Consider the following 15,313-nt stretch of genomic DNA (forward strand, 5'->3'; position numbering starts at 1 on the left):
AAGGGTTAAATACAGAGATGGAAAAGGGACACCTACTGTGTGTTTGTAGAAAAAGAGAGTTTACAAAAATACACAAGTTTGGTCATTATCTTGGCTGGCTCTCAGAGCAGAGAATTTAGGATGCTTTAATTCTGCAGAGATAGCAGATGTGTCAGCAGATAGAGGACAGAAAAGAACCACTTCGGCTGGGCTTTTTGTTCCTTACCTAAAATGTTTACTATTAAGCATCCTCACATAGGTTCTAATACTTCTTGATTCAATGGAATTTTAGTCAGTCCAATATTGATTCAATATTTAAATGTCAATTTACCAACAGAAACGCATCTCGGGCCCATATCTTATAGTAATGGAACATGAAATAAACCAAACCAGCAAATGTGGCTTCCCAGTTTTCCAGATCTTGCAGTATCTTTATGACAAGGTAAATTGGTTAATGTGATACTCAAAGTTTTCCTGATACAGCAGGATTCTACAGAGTAAATCTGTATTGGAAAGCTAAACCACACGCACTTGCAAATGTGTCCGGACAAAGGACTTCTTTCCAGTGTAATCAAAGTTGTTCCTCATCAGGAAGTAGAGCAGCTGGGAGGCCTCTGTCCTGATGGAGCTCAGCTTGGAGTTACAGCACTTGAGAATCTCGTAACACAGAGCCGCACACATGTCCGCTCTCCCTTCATAGAATGTTGAGGGAAACTAGACAGGATGAGAGGAAGCAGATAAACCACAGACAGGTCAGTGCTCAGTAACGTACCCTTCAATTCTGAGGGAAGAAGGAAAACATCTAACCACTGCCCATGAAGCAACTTACCTTATAAATTAAGGACCTTAAGGCAGTGAAGACATTTTTTAAAGCCGTTTCAGACTGATGTTTTTGAAGAAAACACAGGTAGACATCAAAAACTTTTTTCATGAGAGGATTATGTCCATGGTCGGCCAGGAGCTGGTTCTTAAAACACACATCGACGGCTGTGTTAGACATACCAGTCACCTCTAGTAGGTTTCACACAATTTCAGGCTCAAGAATTACATTTTCTAAGTATTAAGACAACTTATACTTTAAACAAACTCTGCCTTGAATCCTCTAGGAAAGTACAGAATTCTTTTGTAGAACAAGCAAATCTATCAATACATTTATGTTTTGGGGATGAACCTCCCAGCAAACTAACAGAGTTGAAAGGAACACTTGCTTAGTACGGACTGGGCTTCTATTTATTAATATGTACTCATTTTTACTGTCTACCAGCAGCTGATACAGAGGTGCCATTTGTGACATCTTAATTCCAACAGAGAAGTGCCATCACAGGTATGCGATAATTACAGATGGGAAAAAGTACTCAAGTAAGGTATATGAAACAGGTCTTCAAAAAGGGAAAAGTGATCTCCCCAGGCCTCTAAGGCACTCTGCTAAGCTATGAATAATCAGAGAGTTTGGTAAGGTGGAAAGTGTACAGGCTTTGGTCAGGTACCACTTATCATAGGCATGGATTTGCACAGGTAAACTGAGTCTCAGCATCCTCATCTGTAAAATGATGACCCTAAAACTGACCTTGAGCAGCGACTGTGAAGACATGAGATCAAGTGTAGAAACCATCTGACGCATGCTTTGGTCTAGCTCAGTAGGCGGTATCTAGTAGGGTTTTGACATTTGTGGATTTTACTTATCAAAGAAAACAAGAAGACTACAACTTGCTTCTAGTCATTCAAGATTTCCTCATGTCAGTAGAAAATTCACACAAATTAAACACTTTGGAAGCCTGGTTGGCTACAATTCCCATCAACTGTAGAATATACACAGCAGCTAGAGGTGTGGCCCAGCAAGCAGCCAGGATGAACTTCATGTCTAATGTGCACAACACTAAATGACACACCACCACCTTCCAATACAGACAAGCTGTCTGAACAAAGCTCTGTCGGGGAACGATAGGTGTGTGCATTCTGCACAAGTAGGCAGATTTGACATTAATAACAAAAAATGTCAAGAGGCCAGTATCTCAAACCAATCTTACAATTTGGCCAAAGGAACAGGGGTAACTTATGTCCATATAATTTTGCTACATAGCAAATTATGGTTGCAGTCATAGTTTCAGAGCAAGATCTACCTTGTCTTGTTGTTGGAGGGAAATTTTTCCTCAAGGAGTAAGTTTTTGTTTTTTTTTTAGGTCCAGTGAATTGTAAATCTATCACAGCTGGCAGAACACCTGGAATTCACAGTGATCTTTCTATCATGAAATACTAAGGTACCATATTGAATTCCATCATGTGAAAGGGGAGCAATTTAATGAGCAGAAAGTGGGACTAATTAAATGAATATGATCTAATTCTCAACCATGAGAATTAGTTCTCAACCATGATCTAATTCTCAACCAAAAAAAAAAAAAAAGTGATTTCCAGTGTTTGGGGAACTGCTTACAAGTTTTATCTATGAATGCCATTTTCTCAGGACCTGTAGTTTGAAAGCCTTGCTTTCCTCCAATGAATTTACATTCCTAATTATGACTGGATTAAGGTTTGGGTGAATCTGGAGGTGAGCTTTCATTTCTTAGCACTCTTTGCTGAGGCTATCCAGGAGATACGGTTTCTACAAAAATTCCCAAGCTTCCAAGTTCTGCTGTCTGAACTGGCCCGTGTTTCTAATGTTTCTCCACCTTTCCCATGTTTCTCTACTTCAGTTCAATTTCTCCTCCTTTTCCTCTCTATGGTCATGGCCTTTACTTCTCATTTTCAGGATTCAGTCCTCTTCAGCCCTGATCTCAAAACTTGTTTGCAAGAATGGAGTTAAAGCTCATTTACATTATGTATCCCATAACCTGTTGTAAACCTCAAATATATACAATAAAATTTATTTTTAAAAAGACGTAAATAACCTCCACTTAAACAGGTAAAGGACCTTTTGTCCCAGACACACCCCGGTTTCCTAACTACTTGCTTTTATTTTCCAATCACTTTTCTTCCCTCTCTTTCTGTGTCTCCCTGCTGCTTTCTCATCAAATAGAAGGTAACATACACTAAATACAAACACATCTTTGAACATTCAGAAAGCCTCACAGGGGACAAAAAGAGCAAAACACAAATCACCCTTAACTGTTCCACTCAGAAATATCCACAGATAACAAGGCAGGGTATCTTATTTCTATCTTTTTATCCCTATAAACTCTTGCTGAAGATGGGAAATTTTCACTTAGGAAAGTAAATGACATATTAGAATAATATAAAGGCGTGGCTTATTTCTAGCAATACAGTGGAGACTGCTTCTCTAGGAATTCTCTGTCTTGGATTCAGGTTTGACCATTGTAACATGGTCTCTTATGGTGCTTAATCCAAGAGACGAGCCTTTCAGAAAATGAATGCTCAGTATCAGTAGTTTCTAAAAGATCCAGGAACACAGAGGAAAACAAATCTCGGGTGTCAAAATGAGGTAACTGGAACAAAGTTAATTTAAGACGGCAAACTCTTCCCAGTCAGACAGTTTTATGTACACGATTATTTTAAAATAATGTTAAAAAATCAGTTTGTAGAAGAGCCATTTCTGTTACAGATGCTTGCCAATCACTAAGACGACCTAAGCCTCATGTGTCTGCAGACCAGGCTCATCGTTGTGCAAAGCAGATCACAAGCTGCCTCGCAAGCCTCCGGTGCCCATGTGCTCCTCCCTGTCTTGGTTCCTATTGCTCCTGATTATGTGTTAGTCCTCACTGTGCAGTTCAAATCAAGAAGAGGCACTAAAAATGGAACTGCTAAAAACACATTTCCAGATTAAATCTGTGAACACATTAAAAATATTATAAACTACTTGAAGTCCAGCATTGGTTTGGGATTGTGTCAATAATAGACATTAGAAAAACCATATTTTTCTGCATGTGACAACCTGTTTATAAAACAAACCCTTTTATGTACTAAGTGAGATAACATGTGTGAACGTGTCCAGATTTGTATATATCTGATACCTGCTAAGTGTTTGGTAATTTTCTTCTTCTGTCTGTATAAGAGATCATTCAAATACCTTGATCTTTACTCAACTCACTTCATCTTTCTCTCTCATACACACACACACACAAACACACTCACACACATCTGTCTTAGTGGTGAACAAGACCTTTGGACAGGCCAGTTGTGTAGTGATCTTGGGCAAATTTCCTAATTTCTCCCAGTCACGATTTCCTCATCTGTAAAATGTGGGATAATTCGATCTACCAGGCAGAGCTGTTGTGAAGATTAATGCCTGAGGCACAGAAGGCACTCAATACATAGCAGGAAGCTCAAGTAATAATAATACCAGAATTCTGAGCTTAAACCTTTCAAACATTTTATCTTATTAGGAAATTGATTTCTGGATTGTCTTTGGCAATTTATTAGATGTGGCCAATTAAGAGAGTCAGTCACCACAGAGCTACACCCGCTAAAGATGACTTTCTTGAATTATGTCAGCTCACTCACTGTTATATCTCTTCTGATATGGTCCAACTGACGCCTGAGTAAATATTTGCAAAGAAAGATCCCAGTGGCTGCGGTGCCAATGGGCCTCTCGTATCTGTGAGTCTAAGCCAGGGAAGCCTGTCTTACCACACGGCCCAGCATCCAGTAATGCCAGAGAGTGCACCATACATTCGCCCACCTCCCAGTTGGGGGGAGGTGAGCTTTAAACAGGAAACATTTTTTGCATGCAGGCATATAAACCTGCACAGAGATCACCTTAGCTCTAGAAGCTCAATCTTCCTTGGGTGTCTCAGGGATCAGGCCCTTTGCCATAGGACCAGTGAGGAGCAAACACAGGTAACAGTGCTACTGTTAACCTGGAATTCACATCTGAACTCCTACTACCTTCCCATTCCGAGACTGGAGGCCAGATATTTAGAGATCCAGGAATAGTGACAAATACTCTTCTTTACAATTATTATTATTATTTTTTTAAACGAAGTCTTGCTCTGTTGCCAGGCTGGAGTGCAGTGGCGTGATCTTGGCTCACTGCAACCTCCGCCTCCTGGGTTCAAGCGATTCCCCTGCCTTAGCCTCCCGTAGCTGGGACTACAAGCGCATGCCACCACGCCTGGCTATTTTTTTGCATTTTAGTAGAGATGGGGTTTCACCATGTTGGCCAGAATAGTCTTGATCTCCTGACCTCGTGATCCGCCTGCCTTGGCCTCCCAAAGTGCTGGGATTACAGGCGTGAGCCACTTCACCAGGCCCCTCTTCTTTACTATTAAGCAAGCAACTTGAAGGGGGCTGAATTAGAACTGCAGGCTGTTCAGTTGTTCAGTAAGGAAACCGTCACTGTTCTCACAGGTGCCTCTCAGACTGCACTTGTGCCCCATGTGCCTGTAGCTCACCCCATGATACTGCTCTGCAGCTCCAGAATTTTCTGCTTATTTACCTGGTGGGGCACAGGCAGAGAGGGGAAGAAGGTGTTGCCGCTGCTGTTCTGAACTTAATGATTCATGTTTGAGACTGATACAGGTGTGCATGGCCAGATATTCACTTTTAAAACCTTCCTTGCCTATTTACTAAGAATTTTTAACTAAAAATACCCAAAAGAAAAGAGAGGTTCCGAAGCTTCTTTCACGTTTCTAGTAGAGGCACTGTGATGTTCAGGTCTCACGCCCAGAGTTTCTGATCCAGTGGGTCTGGGGAGTGGCCCAAGGATTTCCATTTCTCACATGCTCCCAGGGCTGCAGTGGCTGCTGGCCCGGACACCACACTCTGAGAGCCCCCGTAGTAGAGGCTCCAGGTAACGAGGCGCTTCTACCCCTGAGCTCATTTTCTTTAAGCTTTCATTTCCCCATCTCTCAACTGGGCTCCTAGTAATGAGTTTCATGGGGACAAGAGAGGGGTGGCGGCTAAGGAGAGTAAAGGTATATAATAATAAAGTGACACGATGTCAGGAAAACTCTCATTATTCTTCCTAATAAAGGAATGTGCTTTATGAGTAGTGGAGACAAGTAAAGCAGAGAATGACTTGGGTCCTATTTCCCAAACACCCTTGCAAATAAGCAAACTGTTCCAATATTTATGGCATATAAACACTCATTCAACTTCTCCTTTCTATGCTAGAAATGGAAGTAATCATTTAGCAAGAATGAGAAGTACTGGGTTCCTAAAAACAGGAGAGTGGCCGAAGAGTCCATCTCCACCTACTTGAATATTACTTGCTAAAACTTAAAAACAAGACAAAAAAAAAAACCCTTTCATTTTCTATCTCCAAAATGTTTTTATCATTTAATGCAGTAACAGATAAAAAACTGAAAACATGAATGTGTCTGTATTTATTGCTCCTTTCTACATAAAAATCTAATTAAATGCTATAACATTTGGATATATTTAAAGATATTCAAGGCAGAAATGCCTGATTAGGTGCCTATATTCATCATCCTCAAGGTTCGAGCCAAGAGTTAACTGCCTCCAGAGACCATGTTTCCACCATACCCAAGCGCACAGCACACACTGACCAGTTAAATTTTATTTCAGGGCATTCAAGCCATTCACTGTGGAATGATTTCATTAAAGGAATTTAAAGATTAATGGTTTCCTCACAGGGACAAAAATAATTGCTGAAGTAAAAATGCAACATAGTAAGTTTGTGCTCACTGAGCTTACCAAGCAGAATGAATGTGAAAGGTAAAACTAGAACCACGAACAGCAGATTGATACAAACCTTAAACGCCAATGTAAATAGAGAAAGCGTGTCCAGAGCTGTCAGGCAAACCTCAGTAGCAATGTTGGCTTCAAGTAATGACTGGTGCAGAACATCTGCGTCCGAGTGGCCATAGCCTGCATGAATTACAACACAAGATTACTGCCCAGTGGTTCAGAAGGCAAGGCTGGCAGGATGCGGTAGGCACAGTCAACTTTTGATTATTCAGAAGGCCCACTTTGGGACCTTGCCTCTGTGTTTGCCTTTTTTTTTGGGGGGGGGCGGGGTGGGAGGGGGAAGGAAGGGAGAAAGTAGTAATAATGTTTCAATACAATTATAACTTTTTTCCCACTCTGAAAGGGCAATAACCACAGCAAACATTTATTATGCACTTGCTGTGTACCAGCCACGATTCTATGAACTTTACACATATTCTCTCATTTAATCCCTCAACAGCCCTGTGAAGTATGAACATTGTTGAACCCTTGGTGGAGATAAGGAAATGAAGGCACAGAAAGGCTAAACTTGTCTAAAGTCATACAGGTAGTAAACAGTGGAGACAGGACTTGGACCAAGACAGGCATTGATCGATTCTGCTATCCAGCAGGAGTGCTGGCAGAGGCTAAGATTTCCAAAGCTTCCCATGTAGACGGAGGCAGCAGCACAACACAGGTTAAGAAAATGAGCCTGCGATCAGGCTGCTGGTCACTGAGTCCCACTCTGCCACTCACCAGCTGTGTGGCCTTGGCAAGTTATTTGGCCCCTTTATAACCTCAGCTGCCTCATCTGTAGAATGGGGATAATACAGTATCTACCTCAAAGGGTTGTGGTGAGGATTAAATTTGTTAATATTTGTGAAGCTCTTGGAACAGTGCCTGGCACACATTGAGTGCTATGGAGGTGTTAAGTCAATAACTTCAGGAGCTATGTTATCAGCAAGCTCGTGAATGATAATCAAGAGTTGACTGCGCTGTGCATAGTATTCTACTCGCTTTAAGAAAAAGCATAAAAGCCAACATGTCTGAAAGAAATGTTTAGAAAAAGAAAAGGACTTGAAGAATCTGTCATTTAAATTTAGCTTAGTCACACCTAATTTAAATACAAACGGATATCTTCTATATGTGGCAAAATCAGTTTAGTACTGATATAAATGCAATTTGACATACAAGTTGAGATTAAATTATGAAATGGTATGCATTAGCAGAAATACATATAGGGATGCAAAGATGTTACAGTATTGATCTAGATTACAAAGAAAGATGGCAATATAATAAAACACCATGTAATGTCTTTCTCCAAGGAGCAAAATTAAAGCAACGCCTCATTACTTAAGTAATTTTCCTAATACTCCAGAGAGGAGGACATTTTGTACATAGACCAAGAAAATGAAGTACAGAAAACCTAGGGAATGTTCTTGAGACCAGTAATGGGAAAAAAACAGAATCTACACTCCAAATTCCTTATCCAGGTCACTGTATCATAGTACATATTATTGGGAGAAAATCAAGTAACTAGCATGACATCATTCTGACTTAAATGTCAGAATTATACAGTGGTTTTTAAAAGGCTACAAAAGAGCTTTAAAAGCTACAGAAGTGCTTTTTAAAATATGATAGAAATGCTGTTGTGTGCTTTTATCCAATGCTGCTTTGCTTTTACAAAGGTGGTGCTGAGATCCTGTTGTGGATCACATCACTTCCACTCTGCTGCACAGCCAACGTCTCTCCAAATTTAGTGAGGATCTGTAATACATCTTGCACCATGCTAGTTCTATTTCATTTTTTGCTTTTGGGGCACGAAATCTCCCAGAGAAAATAAAGGTGGATATGTTGGGGTACTAATGTTACTTGTACTGCCATGATGGTAAGCCAAGGCATGACTTTATTCAGCGAGGTTTGTTTGGTAAGATACAGAGACAATGAAAGAGGAAAACAGGTCAATGATGACTGTTAAAGTGATCACATACTGTGGTAAGAGGGCACACACAAGAAATACAACACCTGTTATCAGACCAACCAAAATGATCATACAGGTCCAAGGGATCCTTTCCTGAGGGCTACCATTTGCCCCGAATGAGTTTTCGTCTGGGTTCAATTTTAACAAGGAACTGGCTTTATTTTAATTCCTTTCTCTGCAAAGAACTGTCCTTTTCTTGGTCTAGATCACCAACAGGTGAAGTGCATCTAGGTGATGATTGCCAATGAGATGGCCTGAAGAACTCCCATAGAATTTAACTACTCCTGGCTGAAAGCCTGCAACAATTAAAAATTAGAATTTGGCCATGTGCTGTTTTAAAACATACCATCAATGGACTATGCTAATTAAGTTATTATATAATTATGTATACACATATGGAAACATGGTACTGGGAAATGTTATTACACCGTCTACTCTCCTTTAGAGTCAGATTCATACAGACATCGGTACGCTTGCCTGAGTCATACAGGAATCTAAAAGAAATGGTCCTTTTAGCCACATATTGTTATGCTTTGCTTTTCCTCCAACTGTTTCATCTAAAAAATCAGCAGGATTCCTGAGCTAGAGCTATTTTTTTAAATCCCTAAAAATAATTGGCAGCATAGAGAGGCTGAACCAGTCACAGAGACTGAGACTGTCTCAAGGCCTGGAACAGAGCTGTGCAGGAGGAGGACTTGAATCAACAATCACCATGGTATAGACCAACACAGGAAAATGAAGCTGAGCCAGTAAATCCAAGAAGAGGCAGAGAAATTATTTAAACTAAGGGTTGGCAATGTTTTGAAAGCTGATTAAGCAGCTTTTGACCCGGGCAAGTAAGGAGTGCGGTGTGAAGCACACTGATTTCCACTAGGGGGCCGTGGTGCCTGGGGCCCTGCACTGATTCGCTCCAGCCAGGCTCTTCAGGGACAGAGCTGCAGGACTTCTGCAGGGACATGCTATCTCTGACACACATGCCCCGGGATGCTTTACAGTCCTTCGGATTCACTGCTCAAATTTATACAATTTTCATTCTGTTGTCATTCTGACAAGACTTATTCTAAAGCCCCCAAATCTTTCAAATACTCTGGGGCCACAGATGAAATTTGTCTACACTGAATTAACCTAACGCTGTTCTACAAACTCACGTTACCTGCATAGTTCAAATGAATAATGCTGACACATCGGTGAACCTCCTCCCTCCCCACCACCATGACATCAGAGGTAATGTGGTGGGCAGGACAGAAGCCTGAGGCCACATGCCTTTTCTGAATACCAGAGGACATTTGGGATAGAAGAGTAGGTCAGAGACGTATTCCTATAGGGGGCACTTCCATGTTGACAGCCACCTTCACTCTTTATGCAACCAAAATTCTTGTTTGTATTTTGACTTTTTCCCCCTCTAGCCCATAACATGAATCCAGAAACACAGTAAGTCTTATGAGAAAATATAAATACCAAATAACAAGGAATTTTCTTGCTGAAAGAACTCTCCAAATGTAGAAGACCTAGTCTCCTAGATACCTATTAACTCATGGCATATGGTTTTATTGAGTTCAAACATTTTTGCAAAATATCAAACTGATCAACATCTACACAATCTATTATTCATTTCCATCCAATTTTTATTGCTAAAGAGGTTTTCCTCACAGACTGGCAAAGAGTAGAGAATAGAATAAATAGTGATACCCCAAGGTAAAATTTATATCATTTGATATCTGCCCTTTCATCCACAGACAAAAAAAACGACTATGCTCAGAATGCCTTGTGGAGACACGAGCTGTAATCTAAGAGTTTATGCTTCAGGAGGTAGGCGTCATACCATCAGCTTTCTCTTCCCTGTGTCTTTTTTAAACCTAATGTTGAGCTGCATCTGAAAATGGGACCTCATATGAAGTAAAGGCCCCAAGTGAAAATACTTGGTTTAAACATACCACACATCTTAAAATCCTCTGTAAGGATATTACAAATGACTGACTTTAAACATACACTGTATCAGACCTGCTCAACTCTGAGACCCCATCAATTGCAAGAAACACCAATCAATGACAGACTACCATATCCAGTGTAATGTGTAAGACATACTCAACTTTGGAAATACTAGAAAGTGTGCAAAAATGTGCCTCAGAATCAAGGAAACATATCTCAGAATCAAGGAAATAAGTGTCTTGTTTATAAACAAAATTTTTTTTTTTTTTTGGAGACGAAGTCTCGCTTTGTCACCCAGGCTGGAGTGCAGCGGCATGATCTCAGCTCACTGCAACCTCCACCTCCTGGGTTCAAGCAATTCTCCTGCCTCAGCCTCCTGAGTAGCTGGGATTACAGGCATGCACCACCATGCCCAGATTTTTCTGCATTATTATTATTATTATTTGTTTTTAGTAGAGACGGGGTTTCACCATGTTGTCCAGGCTGGTTTTGAACTCCTGACTTCAAGTGATCTGCCTGTCTCAGCCTCCCAAAGTGCTGAGATTACAGGCATGAGCCACCGTGCCTGGCCACAAACATTTATTTACTATTTTGAGTATATGTTTAAAGCATCCAAGCACATTTTACCCAATTTTAAAGATATATTATCCATGCTTTAAAACTTTTGGAAAATATTTTAACTCAGAGATGTCTACATTCTCTGTATTTTTCATATGAATTCAATATGATGTACAGTAAAGGAATTTAATGATCACCTATATTCATTTTCCTGCTTGTGCTTTAGGCAACAAAGACATTTTGGAGTTAAATGGGGCCTGACAAGCCACGCCATCCAACTCCTCATGGCGTGCTTGAGTGACCTGGACAATACCCCAGCTGGGCCTCCTCCAGTCTGTTTGCACAGCTCCAGCTGCAGGTGTCCACATGAACTTCACAGGCAGCTCAGCACATGCCACTCAAGGCCAGTTCAGTTAGAAAATACTTTCTGATTCTGATCTGAAATATTATCTGCAACTTGACCCAGTAATCTTTAACTGCCTTTTAGATCAAATTATATGAAATCCAGATTTTCTTTACACGCTGCTACCTCTTGGCTGGTGTTCCCTGCATTATACCAGTGGAAAATATGAATTATGCAAATGAACTTGATGTATTCCTAGAACAACACGACATCAAAATAAACATAGTGTTATTTTATATATATTTTGCAAATGCACCCTTATTTTCAAACATATTTCACTAAGTTTTCACCTCATAATGTGGTTTATAGACATGCACATATATACACATATGCATGTTCATGTACCTACAGTATACCCTCTCTTTGTGGTTTTGTGCTATCACGCTCAATTTTTTATTTGACACAAATCTCTTCCACTGATACACAATGAGCACAAATTACACTAAATATGTCAAGGCCTAAGTGTTCTAAAGTTTATTTTCCATACACCTGAGTGATGGCCTAAACAACAAACCTGTCTTTTAAGGGTGTTTTTCAAATAGCTAAGACTACTTGGCCATCACGGGATTTGGGCATGGGGATTTGCTATTCTACTTCCTATCAAAATTAAAGAGTAAAGACAGGTTCTTGCTGGAGTTCCACGTGCAGTGCGTGTGGTGCCTTCTTCCATGTCCTGTTATCAGTGGTGATGGGGACAGACCTACAAAGGATTCCGTTTCCCATGGGCCTCTGCTGCTCCCTGCTGGTCAAGCTGAGTTCTGACAAAGCCTTTCCTACTCTACAGAAAGAGCGGAAATGAACAATGCAGATGTACCGGGACTCTTCCTATTTTTATTCTCTTCTGAAATAAAATCATTTTGGACTCCTGGGGTTCCCTGGCAACTTTCTCACATATTGGATCTATGTCATATTGGTTGGCCCAACAGAAGGTATTGTATTTGTTGTTAAATGGGATTTTTTTTTTTAAAGACATATGGCCATAAATTTCCCAAAAAATACCCAGGTAGAGATGAAAACAAACATGTACATATATATAACACACACACACAAACATGTTCATGTACATACAGTATGCACTCCCTTCTCTGTGTTTTTTGTCTGAGTTGATGATTTGGAGCTCAAAGAGCTAGCGGAGGGAAAAGCTGAAGCCATTCAAACACATAATGAGAATTGGAGATGTAAAAGAAGGCTGAGTTCTAGGAGATGCAACAACTTAGGAGATAACAGAACCAATTCGGGATGAGCAGGAATTGTAGGAATGCAGGCGAGGACTAGAAGAATCAGCTACATGCTGTTTACTGGCAAAGCAGGAGAAATGTGACTGAGGACAGTATGCCACTGAAAACTGATGAAAGAGGAGGGAGACAGGAGGACAGGGCTCTTGTGGGTAGCAGGAAGACAGAATGGAAATAAACCATGTTAACAAGATGGCTTTTGGCAGCAGCAGCAGCACCAGGCCAGCTGTCTCTCTCCTTCAATTCAAGTTACCACCACAAAACCCATTTGCAGTGGGAAGAGCTGCTGCATATCTGAGTGGATTAAGGTTATTTATTCACATGTGGACCATTCATTTAATTTTTGTTTTCTGTGTTTCCTAAATGATTATCATTGGAGGTGCAGCACTGGTGTACTTATGATTTTTTTAAAAGTGCTTCAAAGTTTAAGCATTTATTTCAACCAATAGTGAGTTAACCTCTGTGTTACAGAAATTATCTGAGCAAAGGAGGTCCAGCAGGTTCTGTTTATCAGTGGGGATTGAATTTCTGCCGCTAAATGGCAAAGAAAAACTAAAAATAACAAACTCCTGGTTTTGTTCCAATCCCTTTCTGCAGAACTAGTCAAAGCCCCAACAGAAAGATGTTAAAAAATCAAGTACTGTAGCCTTAAAGGTGTCACTCAATTTGCATTCTACAGCTAAGTGTAGAACTCAGAAGTAGCATTTTATGGCTACCAACTCCGTGTGGCAGACTGACATTATCTAAATTAAGCCTGGGATTTTATCAAGACAGACTATCTTCATAACATTTTTGATTTTTTTTTTTTTTTTTTTTGAGATAGGGTCTTGTTCTGTCACCCAGGCTGGAGTGCAGTGGCACAGTCTTGGCTCACTGCAACCTCAGTCCCCCAGGTTCAAGTGATTTCATGTCTCAGCCTCCCCAGTAGCTGGGATTACATGTGTGTGCCAATAAGCCTGACTAGTTTTTGTATTTTTAGTAGAGACGGGGTTTCACCATGTTGGCCAGGCTGGTCTCGAACTCCTGGTCTCAAGTGATCCACCTGCCTTGACCTCCCAAAGTGTTGGGATTACAGGCATGAGCCACCATGCCCAGCCAATCTTCGTAACACTTAAACTGCACCCGGACAATCTTCATAATGCCCACGTTGCTGGGTCAGAGGTGTGGGAAGCTGCTTTGTTTTGGTTCCTCAGGTGTCTTACTTTGAACTATTATTAATACAATGCATTGGGAACACTGCCTTTACTCTTGGCCTGTATTTTAAAAAGAGGTGTGAAAAATCACAGTGAATGGAATTTATTATTAGACATGATGGAAGGATATTAATAACCATGTATTAAAGACAGCACTTGGAATAACAAATAATTGTTGAGATAAAACAATAACTAGCTGTGTCATGCTTGGAGAAGAGATGGAACAATTTAGAGAACACAATGCTAGCAGAAATGGGTATTATAAATGATCTCATCAATTTTTCACGTGCTGTATGGTTGATATCTTTCAGGTGTTCTGCTTTGAGAAACCCTTAAGAAGATAAAGCACTTAAATTACTAGAAACAGCACACAATGCCTTGTCCCCTCCGCTGACTGATAAAAGTAAATTAAAAATATGCTCCCCTGTTCTGGCAGAATCTCTTTTGTAAAGTTAGAAAGCCCCAAAGTTAGGAAGGCAAGATGAACAAAAAGGGTCTTGGCTTGCAAGTGAAGCGACCTCATAAGCAGACTTCAACCTGATTAAATCTTACCATTGTCTACAGAAATTCCAAGCACACTTGATATCTTTCTCACACTGAAAACACAGAAAAAGTCACTTTGTTATTGGATGCTTTTCCACACCCTCACAAATTGATTCATGGGCTTTATGTTTTCACAGTAGTGCAAGGATTAACATCCATTCAGAGCTGGAATGTCAGAATGTGGAAGCTTGATCAATTACATGCACAGGATCAGGAGGGGTGAAAGAAATCCATCCCGAATGTTCTCAGAGTTGCAGGGGAAAGCCAACATTAAGTTGGCTCTAGGTGATGAATCCAAATTTTATGTTTAGAATACTTGAGAACGGCTGGCTATGGACCCAGCCAAGTTTTGTTTTAGGGATGGGGAAAGGGTCAGGCACTTTTAGGTTTAGTGCTGTAGTTGAGCACGTTCCACATTGTGTCACTCCCAAATGCTGAGGACGCTCCTCCAAGGAAGGGAACTGTGCCATGAGCTCTTCATCCTACTTGCTTTGAGCTAGAAGAAAAATTGAGTTGGTGATGTGGTAGGTGTGGCCTGGGGCTCTCCCCTCTGAGATGGCACATGAGATGGCTGGCTGTTACGATGGCATGTCATGGGACTTACTGTGGTTAAAAGTGAGAGAATTATCCAGGCTGCCCAGCTGCTGCAATCTGGCATGCATCATTCCTGTTCTGTTACGGGAAACAGGCAATGTCTGAGACTTTCGATCATGAACTATGGGTCCCAACCCCTCCTGGTTCCTGCAACATGAGTGAAATGGGATAGAAGCAAAAGTTAGACGTGTTACACTGCAGCGAGACTGGGAGTGTTAGTGAAGCCAGAACATGGCACGAGGGAGATGGCCATGCACTGACTGAACACGGTGGAGCA

At 40.8% G+C, this 15,313-nt stretch overlaps 1 protein-coding gene across 43 annotated transcripts in view; it reads right to left on the reverse strand.

Annotated features, from left to right (window-relative positions):
- Nucleotides 1-15,313, reverse strand: part of DOCK9 (dedicator of cytokinesis 9) — a 292,065-nt gene that overhangs the window by 35,914 nt on the left and 240,838 nt on the right. For 23 of the 43 annotated variants that reach the window (XM_057299611.2, XM_055096929.2, XM_055096933.2 and 20 more), the window contains 4 exons: nucleotides 15,047-15,183; nucleotides 6,647-6,762; nucleotides 809-946; nucleotides 511-693 (listed from right to left, as the gene is read on the reverse strand). In XM_057299611.2, the coding sequence (XP_057155594.2) occupies nucleotides 511-693; nucleotides 809-946; nucleotides 6,647-6,762; nucleotides 15,047-15,183 (574 nt within the window). Of the gene's footprint in view, nucleotides 1-510; nucleotides 694-808; nucleotides 947-6,646; nucleotides 6,763-14,451; nucleotides 14,496-15,046; nucleotides 15,184-15,313 lie in introns of all 43 variants that reach the window. The other 20 variants (XM_034936898.3, XM_063595843.1, XM_055096936.2 and 17 more) reach the window with 2 other exon arrangements.

Source organism: Pan paniscus, chromosome 14, assembly GCF_029289425.2.
Source record: "Pan paniscus chromosome 14, NHGRI_mPanPan1-v2.0_pri, whole genome shotgun sequence".
Lineage (NCBI taxonomy): Eukaryota > Metazoa > Chordata > Mammalia > Primates > Hominidae > Pan > Pan paniscus.